The sequence below is a fragment of the Cuculus canorus genome, chromosome 1 (assembly GCF_017976375.1).
Source record: "Cuculus canorus isolate bCucCan1 chromosome 1, bCucCan1.pri, whole genome shotgun sequence".
In the NCBI taxonomy this organism is placed as follows: Eukaryota; Metazoa; Chordata; class Aves; order Cuculiformes; family Cuculidae; genus Cuculus; species Cuculus canorus.
In genome coordinates, this window is record NC_071401.1 from 201,262,408 (window position 1) to 201,280,461 (window position 18,054).

Sequence of the window (18,054 nt, forward strand, 5' to 3'; positions counted from 1 at the left end):
CTGTTCAGATAATGCAGCTCAAAATAATTGCTATTTCACTCTTTCAAAATTATTGTTGCAAAAGACAAGGTAAGAGTCCTAGTTAAGGGACTAGACTGGAACCCAGGTCCTGGACTCATCACAGTGGGTTTGTTTGGGATTTTTTTGGCCTCCTTTTTCTTTTCTTAGTTATTGCTATGGTATGAAGCAATTATTGTGTGGTTGTGCCATTGGTGCCTGGTGCGGGTACTGTCATTGCTACTGCAAGAGAAGTGGAGGGCAATTCAGATCATCTGCTGTTCGGGGCTGTCCAGATCCTGGCCCTTGCTATTGCTAAAGTGATGCAATACAAAGCTGGTGAAAGTATCGATAACCTCTGTGTCAGAGAAGTGTGAGAAAAGCCAAACGAGTATCCACAGAAGAATTTGGGCTGTTAAAAAAAAATACTTCCATAATCAGATTTAAAGCCCTCATATGACATGCAGTAACAGTAGCACAGATTTACAGGGATACATTTGCTCCCTGCCCCTAACTATTAAGCCAGGAACAACAGCAGATTTTACAGGTAAATTCACATGACAGCAGGATTATGCAAGGTTTTGCAGACCACAGGGTAGTTATTCATAAAAGAACCAAAAACCAAAGTAGCGTGTGATTGAACTGTAGCTCAAAGATATCACCGTGTATTCGTGTGTGGTGGTGTGGCACTTGCTTCATCATTATCTCACTCCAACACAATTATTAACCTGGGATTAAACAGTTGAGAGCCACCATTGTAACACTAACTAGGAGTGGAGTGCACGCTCTCTAATTTAGATGCTTGCAGGGAAGAGTTCAGCCCCATTTTGTCTGGCATAGCTGTGGCTGCAATCACCGTGCTCCTGAAATCAGGCTGGAAAGAGGGCTCCATGCTTGTGTGCGTGTGAAGACCTGACTCACACTTTCCTTAAGACCTTATTTCCTGGATGTTGTAAGGAGTCCTGTGTGAAAAGCTTTTCGCTGTATAAGGCAGTAAGTTGTGCAGCATGTAAAGGGAGTTTCTGATGCTTCTGTGTCTCTATGAAGTGCAGCAAAGCAGCAAGGAGAGACTGGCCGTTAAATATGATGCTGAATTTCAAATATGACCCTGTATTTCCCTGACCCATAATTTCTACTGAGAAATTAAATACTAGCTCAGGAACAGGATCCTATCTCATGGACTTTACTAAAGTAAAGCAGCAGCTTTTAAATCCTGTGGAAACAGCCATGAATGCCCTGAATGCTTAGGGCCATTCGAGGCAAGCAGGAGGGTTTTCCTCTTAACTACCACATCTCTGCACTTTGAAGATTGGTTATTTGCCAAACCCTGCCATGCTCAGAGTAGCCTGTTGCCCATTGCTTCCAGGGTGGTCCAGGGCCCTTTCAGGATTTACAGCCCACACAGTGGCTGGAGTTGTGGATGGGCTATTCTGAGCTGCCCAGTGGGATGGGAATATCTGTGAGTTGCAGTGAGCTCCCATCAGCCAGATGTTAGTACTTGGATCTTGTTATTCAGAGCTGCTGATTAGTCTCTCAGGCATTTTGCCTCCTCAATTCCTTTCTTGACGTGCTAATGTTAGACAGAGAGCGCCTGCAGATTGCACGTTTGGTTTTCCATCCTTTTGTCTTTGCTTCTTCAACCTTACCGAAGCTTTTCCACTTCACCACTCTGGCAACCTGTGGCACTTCTGCTCTTGGGTGAGGGCTGAGCCCAGTCCTTTGCTGTGCACGTGCCTGTTCATCACCACTTGCTCACTCACTTCTTCCAAGGCTGCTTGCGTGGGGCACAGCAAACAGCTTCTTGCTGAGATCTCCTCTTTGCTCTGGGCTTGGAGAGCATCTCAGGACCAGATTCATATGCCCTTCATCAAACCCCTGTGCTTCATCCAGTCTGATTTCAGTGCTGCCGCCACCATTTCTCTCAAGGTTTCACAGACTCCTTGTTGTTCACTGGGAAAGGCTTCAGTAGAGCCTCTTATCCTTCTCCTGCTGTGGCAGGGGTGTCTCTGGCTGTGTTCGTAAGCACAGTGTCAGAGTTGTTTCCATACTGTTCAGCTCTGTTTTAGTGCTTGCTTCTCTGCTCTAAATTAGTTTCCCTGACTCATCCTCTGGAGATATTTCTGTCTCTCCGTTTACTGTAGAAAGAGCCCAGAAAACCAATGTTTTCTACCCAGCATCTAGGTTAAGTAGAGTGGTGCAAGGACTACCCCAAGTGACCCACGAAGCCCAGCTGAATACAGGCCTGCGTATGCCTTTTTCACTACTGCCACTTACCTGCACGCAAGTGGACTTGGCAAATGAACTAAAAGAGCTCCAGCAGTTCCTGCAGATGCTTGGGAACGATGCAGACACCTCTGCTTCTCAACAGCACTGGAGGAGAGCAGGTTGGCCCAAGGCACCTGAATTTGCTCTTTGAAATCCAGAAGCTGTGCACAGCAGCAGAGCACGCTCAGGGCTTCTAGCCAAGGAAATCCTTTCTGCTTGTAAAGGCAGCTGAGCTGCTGCAGCTTATGTGAAGTGTGAAGCCAGGACATCCAGAATGGAGGGATTTATAGGGGAACATGACTTTTATAGATATTGTGTTAACTTTAAACATTTGCCTTTCTCAGCACAGATTCTCCTTCTGTGCATAAAACGTCCCCCAGGTATGGCATAATTGCTGGGGAAGAGACATGAACTCCACTCACAGTACATGTCCCTGTTTCTCTGCTGTTTTGAGACACAGAATTTAATGCATTGTGCTCACTTTGTGGGCATTTGTGAAGACCAAATTGCAGCCTACTGAGATTTGCTTTGCTTCTCTCCTTCTCCATTTTGGCTTAGAGGTGGTGGAGAAGTGAAGTTGGTATTTTTATATCATATATAAAATATATTTTATTATTTATTTACTGATCCCAGTCCTTCTCTTCTCTTCTTAGCAAGAGAGGATGCAGCCACTGAGCATTTGCACTCTTATCTCTGTACATGGAGGTTTGGCATTGCTTTACCCACAGGAGGTTTTGAATTCATTAAGCCTTTAATCTACCCTGTTTCTCTGTTTCCATGTGTCCACTGTCCTCCCACAGCCCACATCTCCCACCTGTTATTTTGTACCCCTATAGTCCTGTTTAATCTAAAGCACAGCTTGCAGACATGCATACAGCAGCCGCCACACCAGAGGATCCATCACTTCTGTTAGGACCCCCAGGGAACTTCTAAGAGTTGTAGTACATCAGACAGAAGTAAACCATGCTTAAACACCTCAAACAAGGTATAACCTTGGTTTAAACTAATATTGTTGTCATGCAAATTTCTATTGATAAAGATAAACACATTTCCTCACTAGCTGATGCAGGTTCTCAGCTTCAGCTGCATCTGGGAATGGTATGTTTGAATCTATCATACTTCTTTCAATGCTACCCTGCGCTAGGGTGTGTCCTGTCTATTTGAAAGGACCTTTAAATTAAATGCAGTTTCTGTTGTAAGTTCAGCTCATTCAAAAATCAACATTTCAATAAACAGGAGTAAAGCGTAAGATGCTGTTGTGCTCTGATCAGCAGTTTCTTGTTTCCCTGTGTTCCCGTCTGTGAGAGGGAAGGACACAATACTCTGTTTATGGGTCTTGCTGGTTTTATCCCTTCCTTGGTATTTAATTAATTCACTGTGTGTATGTGTGGGGGAATGGTGACCTAATCCGATTGAAATACAAGCCAAGTAAAACAAGTTTTGGTGGAGACACGGTAACACAGCAACTTTCAGTCGGAGAACAATACACTTGAGGTAAGGTACATTGGCAAAGTAGTTTCAGGTATATCGGACCTAATTAGTTTTATTGTGATAATAATAATGGTGGGAAAAAGCTAAATTGGAAATTAAAGTAGATATTAAGTTTTGAAAAGTTTGGTAGCTGTGGAAATGGAAAGTTTCTGGACAAGTTACAGAAGAAAAAGGTTCTTAAAGAAACTTTTGAAGCCCAGATGAAACTGCAACCCTAGCTCTGAGACAGAAATGAAAAAAAAGAAGGAAAAGAGAAAAAGCAGTAACTCAGTCATTTTCAGCATTCAGGCTTAACAAACTGCAGAAATCTATGAAGCTCTCTGTCTTGTAAAGTAGACTTAAAACCATGTTTCTTCTCAGCACCTAAATTGCTTCTAGCAACAGAAAAAATGTTTATGTTTTTTCCTTACTCAAAACATTTTCCTTTAAGCTCTAGTTGCACTGGGTAGTGCATTTAATGTTCAGTGTCATTTACCTATAGTCACAGAATGATTTAGGTTGGAAGAGACCTTAAAGATCATCCAGTTCCAAACGCCTGCAATGGGCAGGGACACCTCCCACTGCTCAAAGTCTCATCCAGCCTGGCCTTGAACACCTGCAGTGATGGGGCATCCACAACTTCCCTGGGCAACCTGTGCCAGTGCCTCACCACTCTCATGGTGAAGAATTTCTTCCTAATATCTCATCTAAATCTCTCCTCTTTGAGCTTTTAAGTAAGCAGCTTAATCCATGCCTGCCCTGTATGCTCTCCAGGAACAGAGCAGAGGTATATCAGGGATACCTACCACCTAGGTATGGTACCTAGAAGGCACCAGATCAGGTGCTGCCTTGGTTTGTATTTGCAGTTTGTATCTTGCAAATAGCTGTGTTGCAGAGTCTATGAGCTATCTGTCCTTTCAATGAGCTCTGTAACAAGGGCAGAGATTGAGGAGCACTGTCCTGGCTGCTGTCTCTGCTTTTGGATGCTATGGAGATGTGTGCCACTCCACGGTTCATTATTTCACTGGCCACTGTGGGTATTTTTGGTAGAGGGAGTCAGGGAGGTGACATAGTTCTCAACAAAGAGGCCAGGAGAGTGGCACCACCTGTCCCTGACAGCCAAACCTGTGGGATGACTGCCAGGCTCTCCACTTCCCCCAGACCTGACCCATCTCAGAGGCTATACACTGTTCAACCTCAAGGCAGAAGCCAAAGGCTGGGAAGCCTTTGAAAATGCAGAAAACACGAGGTTATGGGGCTGAGCACTGAGCCCAACTCTCAGTGGCTGCAGCCAGGCGAGGAGGAGGATGGCTGCTCCTGCTAAACCACTTAGACACGAGACTTCACTCCCGCTCCACTCCCAGATCCACCATTACATTCCTGTGGTATCTTGGGCGAATCGCTTGGAGGAACGTTTTCAAAGGAAACAAGGAGAGAACGGAGCCCCTTTGCCTCAAAGCAATGGGGAAAAGCAGCTGTCTGGCTCTTCGTGTGCCTCACTTGCTGCTTGCGTGGTCAGTGAGGAAAGAGACTTGGAGATGCCCCAGAGTGAGGTCCTGCCCTCTTGATTTATTTTTCTCTTCCTGGAGATTTTCTGTCTCCTACAGCCTGGGCAGAGAATTTAGGGATTTACTGTCAGGACTAACTTATCTGCTCACTTGGCACAAATGAGGTGCCTGTGGTAGACGGCCTGGCTCATACCCTACACCTTTTTTTTCCCCTTTCCTGTCTTCTGGATTAGCATGATTTCTATTCTTGTGAAACCATTGCCTTTTTTCCTTTGCAAGTACAGGGAATAAGATTTTGATCCCTTCCTGGGTATTGGCAGTAACCAATACAAGTACTGTGGGGGTACATTTCCATCTCCATCTCCAGTCTTGGCAGAGGGAACTGGGTGCAAGTGTCACTTACTGTCATTGCATCCTCCTCAGCAGCATTTCAGACTTCAGTGTCAAAGTGTCTGGGAAAATGCCTGAGGACATACTCAACATATGGCTTTGGGACCACTGGGACTGAGTGCCTTTTCACCAGCCCTGAATGGCGTCCTGATTCCCATGTGTCTTCTAAAACCACCCCCAGCCTGGGAGCAGGGGTGCAAGGGCTGCACGTTTGAAGGCAAAGGGAGGGGTTTTGAAATGGATGCCTGCAGATGAGACCCACCAGCGATTCAAACACCTTGCCAGAGAGGAAGGTCTGGGTTTTCAAAGTACTTAATCACAGGGAAGTATCCTTTTTAAAAGATCTGTTGTTCAGCTCCATATCATTATTAAGAAAATAAGCTCAGAAGAAAAAGAATAAATTGCAAGAATAAAGAGAGTAAACCATCCTCTGTGCTGAGTCAGTGTCTTGGTGGAGCTGCTGGCACTCGGGCCTTATGTCACAGCTTGTAAACAGTGCTCATATTTTCCAGTTACATGGGCCCTTTTTAGACAATGAGGGAGACATCAGGGCCAAGCATCACCCAAGAGACCTGCCAAAACACCGTCCAAGAGCTGCCCTGTCAAGCCCTCCCAAACCTTTGAGATGGCTTTCCACCAAGCAGCAGGTTTGATGCAGGCTGGAGCAAACAAGGCTGTTTTCAATGACTCCCAGTTGCTTATGGACATAGATTCGGGTCCGTTTATAGGGCAAAGTTCTCCAAAATCCAAAATAACTACCTGTATGCAGCCTTTGCAACCTGCCCCAGGTAGTCAGTCATGCCACCCGGCATTTTGTGGGACTCAGGGTGGGATCCATCTCAGTCTGAGCTAGTTATCTAGCCAACAGAGAGGGGTCCTCAAAAGTGGTCCACCAGAGACACGTATCTAAGGGAGGGAAGAGGCATCCCCTTGGACATGCCCATTCCTCTCCAATGTCAGTTGTGAAAGGGGAGATGACTTGCTTTGGCTGGCGGTTTAAAGTGAAAATCTGCCTTTAGTGAGCAGTGGAATGGGGAAGAAAATCACGGTTCAGAGTGCTGAGAGACCTCGAGGTGGGTGTAGGCTGGTGGAAGCTCCCTGCAGGCAATGCTTCATACCCCAATGAAGTCCCCATCTCTAGTATTTTGAATGAATTGGAGGCTTATATTTCCCATGGCAAATGATGATCCAGCATTCAGTAAGATAAGTAAGATAAGAACAGCCACAATAGTTTCTTTCTCTATCCAGGTTTTATGCATCTTGGTGATATACACGAAGTCCTAGGGTGAAGTTCCAGCTTATCTCCATTAATGCCAGTAATGCTGGGTCTGCCCGCAGGACCCTGGTTTGGAACTTCTGAAAGGTGCTGTCTTGCAGCAGGAAGAGACAGTTTAATGCAGCACTGCCATGCCCCCATCTCTTCACCCAACATGATGGTTTAACAGTGCTGACAGGGGCTTTTCCACACTTTAGCAGAAGTGTTAGTCTTGGCTGAAAACTCACAGTAACTGGAGGTTAGAGTCACTCCATCCCAAAACCAATACCCTTCACTGCCAGATCCCTCCTGTTATCCTTCGCCACACCATCCGTCTTTCCATCCAACATGCTCGCTCCCACGTAGCCTACCCAAAAGGGCTAAACAAAAGGAGAAAGTGATGCCATTTGGCCATGGCAAGGCAGTGTTCAAGGAGGACCTCTCTAGTCATGAGAGGTGGATTGTATGAGCTTATTAGCTTCTCCAGGACACAGAGCCCTTCATCTTGCTAAGAGCACAGGAGGGGCTGGGAAAATAAATCCTGATAGATTTATATTAAAAATGAAGAGCTATGTTTGGCTCCTGAGCCCTTTGAGGGAGAGTTCATGAGTTATTGCTGTGCTGAGACAAACAGAGCTGGAGGAACACACTTTGTGCTGCGTAAGATTTTGACTTAAGATGTTTTATGTAACTTGAGCAGTGGTAAGCACAGAGCAGCAACTTACCTTCTCTGTGGAGTAGTTTTATAGCAGGGAAGGGCAAGAGGAGAACAGTGTGGGGATGTGGTGATCTGGCTGGGATGCAGTGCAGAGGAGTCTCAGCAAAAGAGCAGGAGCTGTGCTTCCCAAACTACAGTGGTTGGCCTGTATTTCCAGTCTCATTTCTTCCACCAGAAAGTCTCAATAAGTTGGGCTGGGTTGATGCTGCGTCTGGGATGCTGAGGGAGTATCCTGGCTAAGCACTGCTCCAGTTAGCAATTCAGGTCATGAGGAAGATTTGAGGGCAAGAAACCAAAGTGACCCATGCTCAGTTCTTCTAAAACCACAGCATGTCCATGCAGAGATGAGGTCTTACTGTCACATATTTAAAGACATTCCTACAGACCTCTTGTGTGATGACAACCTATATCTAGGTGTCCAAAAATACAGTTGGATGTGAAAGATATATTTAGGAGACACGAAATTAAAGACTTCTAGATAGTGGGTCTCACATGCTTTTTAGCAGTGCTGCCCACAGAAAGCAGGCATAAGGAGCTAACTGGAACTCAACTTCTCTCCCTTTGCTAGATGGAGGGCAAGGCTTGGGTGTCACTGCTGGATTTTGAGCAACTGGAGCTCTGTAGCGCTACCTTCAGCCTTTCATGGATGATTTGTGGTGGATGAATACTACCACTGCACCTTTATCCATGGGGTGTTTCCTAGCCACTATCCCATTCAAATGAAGCTTATAGAAGGCAAATGTGTGTGTCTGTCAGCCAAACAAATGCATAGATATATCAGTTTAGGGCGTTTTGTAAATATCTTGCATGCCTACAGTGTGGAGCTCTAAAAATTAGTTTGAGTTCTTACAAAGCTGATCTGTTTGGCACATGAATAGATTTTGTAAATCATCTAGATGTGGTGGAATATAAAACTAAGTATATTTGTGACATGATGTTTCAGACAAGTAACCAAATGTATTCAATTTTTAGTTTAACAGCTGCAGGCTGTCTGAGATAAATCCTGAGGAGCTTTATCCTCCCTTGTACCAGAAATAGTGTTGCCAGCCAGAGTAGGAAAGTGATTGTGCCCCTGTACTTGGTGCTCATGAGGCCACCCCTTGAATGCTGTGTTCAGTTTGGGGCCCCTTACTGCAAGAAGGACATTGAGGGGGCTGAAGCACATCCAGAGAAGGACAACGAAGCTGGTGAAGGGTCTGGGACACAAGTCTTATGAGGAGCAGCTGAAGCAACTGGGTTTGTTTAGTGTGGAGAAGAGGAGGCTGAGAGGAGAACCTATCACTCTCTACAATCGCCTGAAAGGAGGGCGTGGCGAGGTGATGTTGGTCTCATCTCCCAAGTAACAAGTGATAGGACAAGAAGAAGGGGCCTCAAGTTGCACCAGGGCAGGTTTAGATTGGAATTAGGAAAAATTCATTCACTGAAAGCGTTATCAAGCACTGTAACAGGCTGCCCAGGGAAGTGATGGAGTCACTATCCCTGGAGGTTTTTAAAAGATGTGTAGATATGGTGCTTAGGGACACAGTTTTGTAATGGTCTTGGGAGTGCTACATTTAAACTTGCTACAGTTAAACTTGGTGATCTTAAAGGTTTATTCCAGCCTAAACAATTCCATGATTCTGTATGGCTCTTATTGTTGTGCTACCTTTTTTGTTACATCTCCTGCTACTGCTCTGGACTCTAAACAGTGCTGAGGATGCCTGGCTACAAAACTGTGGAACAAGCAGACATGCAGACAGAGATCTCTAGAACAAACAACTCTTCTGGACAGTGGGTCACTAGACAATGTAACTTTTGAAGGAAACCTAGTAAAATAACCTAGAAGTTTTTCTGAGAAGCCATGGAAGTCATGGAAATGCCATGTTAAGTGCTGCACTGCAGAGCTGTTGCTTAACTGTCTGCTGTTGATACCTTATGGGAAAAGGAGTTGTCAGCTATCCATCCTTCCCTGTCCTTTCTTTCACTGACACCAAGTGGAACTGGCTCCACAGTGACTTACCTAGCTGAACGGAGATTTCATTATCCCTCAAACACTCATACAGCTCCTCTTCCTCTACTTTCTCTGATGTGCCTGATGCAGCAAGCTGTGATGGGCAATGGGAGCACAGGCCACTCCCAGAAACAAAATCCAGTTCTCTGTAGTTTTCAGCAGTGCTTTTGGACTGTGGTTTGATCTTGATGGTCATCAAGTGCAAAGTGTGCCCATTGATGGGTGCACGAGATCAGACAAAACGGGGTGTGAAATTCCTGTCTGCAGATATTCTCTTTAGGAATGACTGCGCAATGCAGGGATATCTCCTCTGAATGTGAACAGGTATTCAAGTAGCAACATAAACCAAGTGCTGGTTAACTTCTCACTCATTTGTCCGGCAGCTGGGTTAGTTACACAGGCTGTGCTGAGCTCATAGCTGTTACAGTTACACAGTTCTCAGCATCATATTAAAAATAATTTGGTTGCATTCATGTGAACCTCAGCCCTAGCAGTAACAGCAAGGGTAGGACAGTGCTCACATTTAAACATCATCGCCACTGGAGAGCTCTGTAAGAAATGCTGTTTGTAACCAGCTGGTGAGAATGTGAGGACTCCACCTTATTATTTTTCCCCATGCAGAAAAGGCAAAGGGTTTATTTTTCTGCTGGTAGTCCTTGAATTGCAGGCAGATATCCAATTATCAAGCTGGGCTCTTCCTATTGCCTGCTCTGTTGGTAAGCAAAGCTGTGTGTCAGAAAATACCTCAGTTTCTTATAACTGTGGTGTTTCAGTGATCTCTCTGGACTCTCCAGGTGATTTAAGTGCTAAACTGTGGGTTTCAGACTGGAGAGTGAGTGCCTTACATTGGAACAACATAAGCTTATGGGGAGCTGGCTAACATTTTGATGGTGTTTGAGAAGTTTCTGACTGGCTCTGTAGAGCTGGACTACCTCTGCTGACAGAGGACCAGCCTCAAAAGGTTTGGGAATCCCTCTGGAATGAGGCTAATGCCATCCCTGATGTCTGCTACCAGATATTGCCATTTCCCCACCAGCCAGGCCAGACAGATGAGACACGATTAGGTTCACATAGCCTCGCATCTCAGCCCACATGGATTGTTTGTTGCTCTGCGTTGGACTCGGTTCTGTGCCGTGCCTCTCACCGCATCAATGGAAAATGCAAGAAATCCTTCATGAAGTAGAATTTCCACCTTCTGTCTTCCCAACAAACGTCTTTTCCCAACTCAGTGTTCTCCTTTGCAGGGATTTAAGTCCACAAAGTGTTTTGCTTGAGGTTTTGCAAGGGCTTGGCAAACGCAAAAGCCACAATGTGCTGGCTGTTTTCAAATAGCACTTGGAACGAGCTGTGATCAAAACCAAATTCCCTCCTCGTCAGTGAAATTTCTGGCCCTCTGTCCATGAGCTCCCAGTCGCCCTAGAATGCACTTATAAAAGAGCCCTAGTGAGAGGACAGTGAGGGCAAGCATTTGCCTTTTATCAAAGCCCTGAAGTCCTTTCATACAAGAAGCAAGACCTTATGGGGACTGGAAGCAGTTGCTGTGTTTGTGTTGACTGGACACGGGTTTTGGCTGCTGGGGGTTTCCAAAGCAAACAAAATCTTATTCATCAAAGCAGGTTCCCTCCCCTACTCTCAGTTGTTGAAAATACTACAAAGTAGGATGGAAAGAAACATGTAATCCTTCATCATCACAGTGAGGATTTACTTGTTTATTTAGATTCCCTGTCTGTTCCAAATGTTCTGCCAGACAAAGCCCATCCAGACTCCAGCAGTGCTTGAGACACATTAAAAAAATCTAGATGTACGTAGAAGATAAATCAGCAGAAGACACTGCCTTTCCTTACAGTGCAGCAATCGGCTGAAAGTCCCATTTGCACAAGAAAATACTCCAGGATACTTTTTGTAGGACAAAAAAGGAAGGAGGTACATCACCCTGGGCAGAAATAGATTTTGATGGTGGCTCCAGTAGATCAGAAACTTTATGGTGGGTCTGTCCTTGAGCCCCTGGCAACTCTTCTTCTTCTGCTTGGAAAATGTTGCTCAGGTAGAAAACATGGAACTTGGTGCTTTTGTAGCCAGTGAAATGAGGGAGTTGTGTTCATAGGATTTCTCCCACTGCCCTTTGAGGTCGGGATCATCCTCTGGAAGCTGTCTCACCCTGCGGACATGATAGTGGAAATGGGAAGAAAGGAGCCCAGACCTAAGTCTCACTTCTAGCTGCTTAAAAGAAGGCAGCTGAATCCTGTCCCAAGTGACACTGTGTGTCAGGAACACAAGTCCTTTGCACTGAAACTAGTTAGCAGCCTTTGTAGCTGGTGTTTCTCATCCCATTCCTATTGCTGCACCTACAAGCAAGAAGCAAGTCAGAAATAGGAGATTGTAAACACAGCACTCGCACAGCTGAGATGAGATAGACCTCTGGGTCATCACAGGATGAAGTAGCAGAGGGTGAACAGTTGTCCGACAGATGTGTTGCATTTGGACCGTAGATTTGAAAATGCCCTGTGAGAAGCTTTCCTAGTGGTGCTGCAGGTCCAGGACTTTTGAAGCTGTCTTCTTTACTTCTTCTCTGTCTAAGATCCACAAGCATGAGTGGATGTCAACAGCTTGTTGATCCTTCTGGGGGCAATATTGCAATAGATTGGTAGTAGGTAGAACAGTAGGGGCAGGTTTCTACCAAAGACTCAAATCACTTCTGTTAAAGTTATGGGATTTTGAATGCTCCTAGAGACAGCTGAGTTTTTACCCTTTAGAGTTGCATCCAAAAGATGCCTATACAATGAGACATTTAAGACCACTCAGTTCTTGAAAAGGCAAACCCAATCAAATCTGTGTTTTGCAGGTGCTGTTCTTATTTCACACCTTGGCATAAGAGCAAAGGGCAGGTTCACATCAAAATCTGAGGTTTCTGAAGGGCTGCCAAGCTGAATCCAATCTAGAGTTTTCTGAAAGTGACACCTCTTGGCCTGGACTCCAGTTTCCAGAAATATGGCAGTCTTCCTCCATAAATTCAATGTAGCTTTAGGGGATTGGACAGGTCTGTCAAAACACTTCATAAAAGTAATCGTGAATCTCTAGTATCATTAAGATCTACAATTTTGAGTCTTATCTAAACACAGAAATGCTTCCATTACTTCTCTGGGCAACATATTCCAGTGCCTTACCACCCTCACAGCAAAAAATTTCTTCCTACTATCTCGCCTAAATCTCTCCTCTGCCAGCTTAAAACCATTACCTCTTGTTCTGTCACTGCACTCCCTGATAAAGAGGCCCTCCCAAGCTTTCCTGCAGGCCCCCTTTAAGTACTGGAAGGCTCCTATCAGGTCTCCCTGGATCCTTCTCTTCTGTAGACTAAACAAGCTCAACTCTCTTGTTTTAATAAGTTTTTGTGTAAAGCTCACCTGTTGCTCTTTTGTTTCTGCTGTCCCCTCAGCTTATGTGCTCCTCAGTCCAGAAAGCCCTGTTTGAGGAGGAGGACAGAGTGAAGAAGCTGCAGCAGAAAGTGGCGACGCTGGAGAAGCGCAACAAGCAGCTGCGAGATCGGGTGAAGAAAGTGAAGAGGTCTCTCCGGCAAGCCAGGAAAAACACCAGGCACATGGAGCAGATAAACCGAAAGCTCAGCGAGAAACTTTCCTCTGCAGGTGGTCAAATCCCCTATATTAACTCTTTGAAGCAGGAGAACTCCCATGCTACCTACCTTAAAGTATAATGCAGGAGTAAGCGCTCAGGCCAATGATAATGGCGAATTTTGCCTGCATTAGATCAGGATCTGGCCCTCACACCTTGTCTACACTGTGCTTCAAACCTTGCATGGAAAATGAATCTGAACTTGCTTTAAACACTATGCTAGAGTGGCTGGGTGTTGGAGGTACAGCTGAAAGTCATTTCCAAACTGTCCTTGGTGGGCATAGGGCCAGACTGTAATCTGTGCTTCTCTATCCTCACCTGGCTCCATCTCCATCACCAATTTTAGGTTGTCTTTGATGAAAGTGCCGTTTCAGCAGGCTTATTGACACAGGACATCTTGGAAAGATCTGGTGCCAACTTACCTCCTCCAAACAGGCTGGGTAGGCAGGGGATACATGGAGACAGATCCTTTAGGAAGATTGCAGGCATGAATGCTTTTTGCTCCACCATAACCCCTAAGCTCTCAACTTCCCTTAAGCTTGACTAAAGTCTTCATCCGGTGTCTGAGCAAAGGCAATGTCTGGGACACAGTCAGTTTGAGATCCTCTTCAAAATGAAGTATAGATGTGCTCGAATTGTCTTAAGACCATTTCTATATATCTCTAAATATTATAAATAAAATAGCTAATATTTTATCTTTTACCAGGAAGTGCCTCAAGAGGCTCAGTAACTCCCTCAGGTGCCTTTATCATTGCCCAGCCGACAGGTTTGGAAACCACATCATTTGAGGACTGTGTCTAGGAACTAATCCAGCTCTTGGAGTCAGAAGTGAACTTAGCCTGACTATTAGTGGATGCTCGATCAGGCCAAGCAGCCAATTTCAAATCCTGTTTTCAAGCAGGTTTAATTTAGAGTGTGGACAAGGCTTCAAGTTTTGTAATCACTGTTTGAGGTATAACAGAGGTTGCTGGGCAACCTCACTTAGTTACACTTAGATATTGTAGAGACCACATCAATATCAACAGGGCATTAAAAATTAAGGTAGTTGATATATGTATATATTTTAAAATCCTATAGAAAATATTTTTATTACACATTTGATATAGTCTAATTTCTTAAAATATGAAGTAAATCCCATTTCTTGATTATCTCATATAAAAAGTAGTCCATCGTGTCCTTTATTAGATATTTACTAACTGACTTCTGCTCAAGCAGCATATGTTAAGACATCAGTATCTGTGGCTGATAACGTTTTCAGCTGTGTTGATGTACCAGAACATGTCTTGGGGCTTGGTAGTCCACCAACCTCCTTTATAACAGGGTGCTGTAAGAAGAGCAAGGCAGAAGAGGTTTTGTATTTTTCTTCCCTTTTAAAAACAGTTTTTCTTATGCGAAGCGTGAAGCCCAAGTGCTTTTTGACAGAGGAAGCTGGCCCTTGCCCAGGCCGGGGCAACCCTGATAATCTGCCAGGTCTAAACCCGATTTGTACAAGGTGAACTGATCCAGATGATCGTTAAGGTAAAGGTGACGTCCTCAGAAATAACAGTGTGCAAACCACCACTCTGCTTCTAACTCTCTCTGACCAGACCGCTGCATGGTTACCATGCTGTCTCTCAACGCTCAGAATTAGATTACACCCAGGCTGCAGCCCGGATGGACCGTGCTTTAACTATCCCTGTGCTAGGAAAAGCCCGTATCAGCTTTCAACCATGAACTTCAGTCCAAGCTAAACTCAGAAGTTAAGCCTTGTGTTGGCTTCTAGGATGCTGCTGAGTTTAATTACCTTCCAGTTTTGCTCCTTTGGAAAGAGAGCTTTTTTTTTTTTCTTTTTCCCTCTTGAAATAACATTGGCATTTCTTAAGATTCTGACTCCTCCACAAGCTCCACTGGTTTCAAAGGCTTTACCTACCAAATCAGCACAATTTGAGTTGTTTTGTGCTGTAGTCAGCAATGCTGTTTCCTGAGAATTACTACAAACCTAAGGCTTCCCTAGAAGCCATCAAGAGATTTTAACTCCAAAATTGAAATTCATAAGAAAGTAACTAATGCTTTTTGGTTTGCTTCTGGTTTCTAAACTGCTGTTTAAATAAATGAACTGTTTTCCCTGGTATAGGTATTAAAAGCTTGTGTTCTAATTTTTTGTTCATAAAAATATTCCCTCTGGTATTCATTCATGTTTTATAGATGTTTGTATAAAGCTGAGAAAGTATAGTAAATATAGTTGCACCTTTGCTATTCTTACAAATTTTCCAAACACAGTGCTGAAAATCTTATTTCTTTTGGCTGATATTTTTGTCTCTTGATGAAAAGATTGGAATTTTCTTCCTATTGCCCCCTTCTTTAGCTTAACAACAGAAGTAAACCATTTTGTTCTCCTTGTCAGCTTTGTGAGAATTTTGTTGCTTTGCAAAGAAAACACAAAACTGAACCCCAAATACAAAATCCAGATGCAACGCAGAATGTCACATCTGGGCACGAAACCAAAAAAAGGTTGATTCCTTTTGAGTATTTTCCTTTTATTCCTTCTTCACTTTGGATCATTTCCAGAGATAAGGACAGGCAGGCAGATCAGGTCACGAGTTAACTCTCTCAACAAGTAACAGAGGATGCCAAGCCCAAATAAAAATACTATTAAAGTGTTACTGTTGATTGCCTGGTCCTGCTGGTGACAGATTCCAGAGAGTGGCCGGGGAGGCTGTATGGGCAGGAAACATGAGTACGAAGAGGAATTTGGGTTATGTCCATTCAGGTTGGTATACATCATTTAAGGCCTGACCCAGACACTGATTTTAGACCAACTCTATTTATTTCAGGGACCAGGTCATCTGGAAACCCACAAAAAGGGCAAAATGTCGTGCCTTTTTCGGAATTAGTTTGAATAGCGTGATTATGTTCCTCTTGAAGAGCTATGCAGGAGAGACTGGGGTGCAGAGGTGCAGAGGAGGTTGACGTAGCTGGATGTGTTGGCAAGGGATGTTGTAGAAACCCCCCAAAAAATCCTGGAAAAGGAAAAAGGAAACAAGAAAAAGAAAGCAGAAGTGTTCAAATGAGGAAAGCAGTTGGTTAGAGACAACATCAAGTGTGGCAGAATTTGAATTTCTCACCAAATGAGAAGTTCAAAGATGCTTTACAAATTAATAACATCTGCTTTTGCAAACATATCAGGAGCTTGAAGGCTGCCAGAACGTCTGCAGGGCCAGCGCTAGGGGTTCCCAGAGCAGATGAAGTCAGAACTGGAGGCAAAGAGGGGCTTTTTGGCATCTGTGTTAACCATGGAGAAATTTAGGGATGCTCTCAGAGACGAATAAGTTTTTTGCGATGGATCCAGACAATGACAAGAAGGGAAAGAGGAAAATGAATAGTAAAAAATTGCAAGGACAAATGAGTATGAACAGTAACAAAGAGTAGACTTAGCTGAGTCATGCTGAGTGGTTGACAACGCAAATAAGTGAAATGCAATATAGGTAATATAAAAAGATATTAATGGGGGAAAAGAAAAACAGTTCTATCTTTTCATACAGAAAAAGGTGTTCTAAGCTGGCATTAGTCAGCTAATATTGTATACAATTAGTGGTCAATTAGGCAATCAATTGTATCAATGTAGTATCATGAAGATAGAGAAGTTATACCATATCATTTTGTGCAAACATAGGCTCAACACTTAGCTGCAATCAAAAAGGTATGTGAAGTGGTAGAAATTGTTAGGAAAGGGCAAGGGACTATCATTACAGTGTTAAGTGTGAGGTTAACTTCTGCAATGCAGTGTGCAGTTATTCCCAGTCTCAAAAAGTGTCTAATAGGAAATGCACAGTGAGAGGCAACAAGGGAAATCCAGAAACTATACAGCATCATACGACAAGCAACTATGTTTTCCAGGACTTTGTGCTGAAGAAAAGAGGGGAGAATTATGGAGGGAATCAAGAGAGGAGAAATCTTGGGATTGTCTTCTTTTCACCACCACCACTGTGTCTCTGTTCTGCTGTCCCAGTCACTGGTTAAGCTTGAGCAAGGTTTGTGTGTCTCACCAGAACTAAAGTGGATATTTCAGAAGCTGATCTGGATCCAAAAAAACACCTTTTGTCCTTAGACTTTAGAATAGATTTTCTGTTTTTGTTTTTTAAAGTGGATGCTTATAGAGCAAAGTCTATCAAATCAGGTGTATTATTTCACCAGCCTGGTTTAACAACCCTACCTGGGTAGCTCTGGAAGAACCATATAAAAAAGCAGGATTTATGGAGATCAGACAATGTTAACATCTTTCTTTGCTCCTTAGTGTCAAAAGTATTGAGAAGAGGGTGACTTCCGTATGTTTGAACAATAATTTAGGGAAATAACCATGTTATTATGTTTCGGTTTTAGCAGAAGGGAGTTTTGGAACAGAAGAATAAATTGATATTTCAGAGCCGTATCAGTAAAGCCCATTTCTGATAAACAAAACTTCTCGCCAACTTAGGTAATCTCTCATTAACGAGGCAAAGGAGCCCAAATTCATTTCTAAAACTAGGAGAAAAAACATAAAGGGAAAACTGTGGAGAGCAGATAAAACTGACAAGGTAAGACATTCTTTCTTATAGTAAATCCAAGTAATTGCAGGGAAATTTCATTTTCCTCCCCATTTAACCCCAATTATTTTAATTTAATCACAGAAATGTTGTTATTTCCCTCCACACCAGACTGCTTTGCATGTGAAATATTGTTTCCAACATGTGTTTGGGTTAGGCATATTCCTAATCCCCTAAAGCAAACAGAGAGCAGGACAGCATGTTCCAGCATACGTGGCACTGCTGGAAGGGATCACTGGCTCCAATTGCATCAACTGCTTGGAAAATCCAGT

General features: G+C 43.8%; 1 protein-coding gene across 1 annotated transcript in view; it reads left to right on the forward strand.

The window, feature by feature from the left end:
• The window catches only part of CCDC3 (coiled-coil domain containing 3), a 41,553-nt gene extending 25,878 nt beyond the window's left edge, over positions 1 to 15,675 (forward strand). Inside the window, exon 3 of the mRNA XM_009569049.2 lies at positions 13,027 to 15,675. Coding sequence (XP_009567344.2) covers positions 13,027 to 13,302 — 276 coding nt within the window. The 3' untranslated portion in view covers positions 13,303 to 15,675. The remainder of the gene's footprint in view (positions 1 to 13,026) is intronic.
• Positions 15,676 to 18,054: the final 2,379 nt, after the last annotated feature.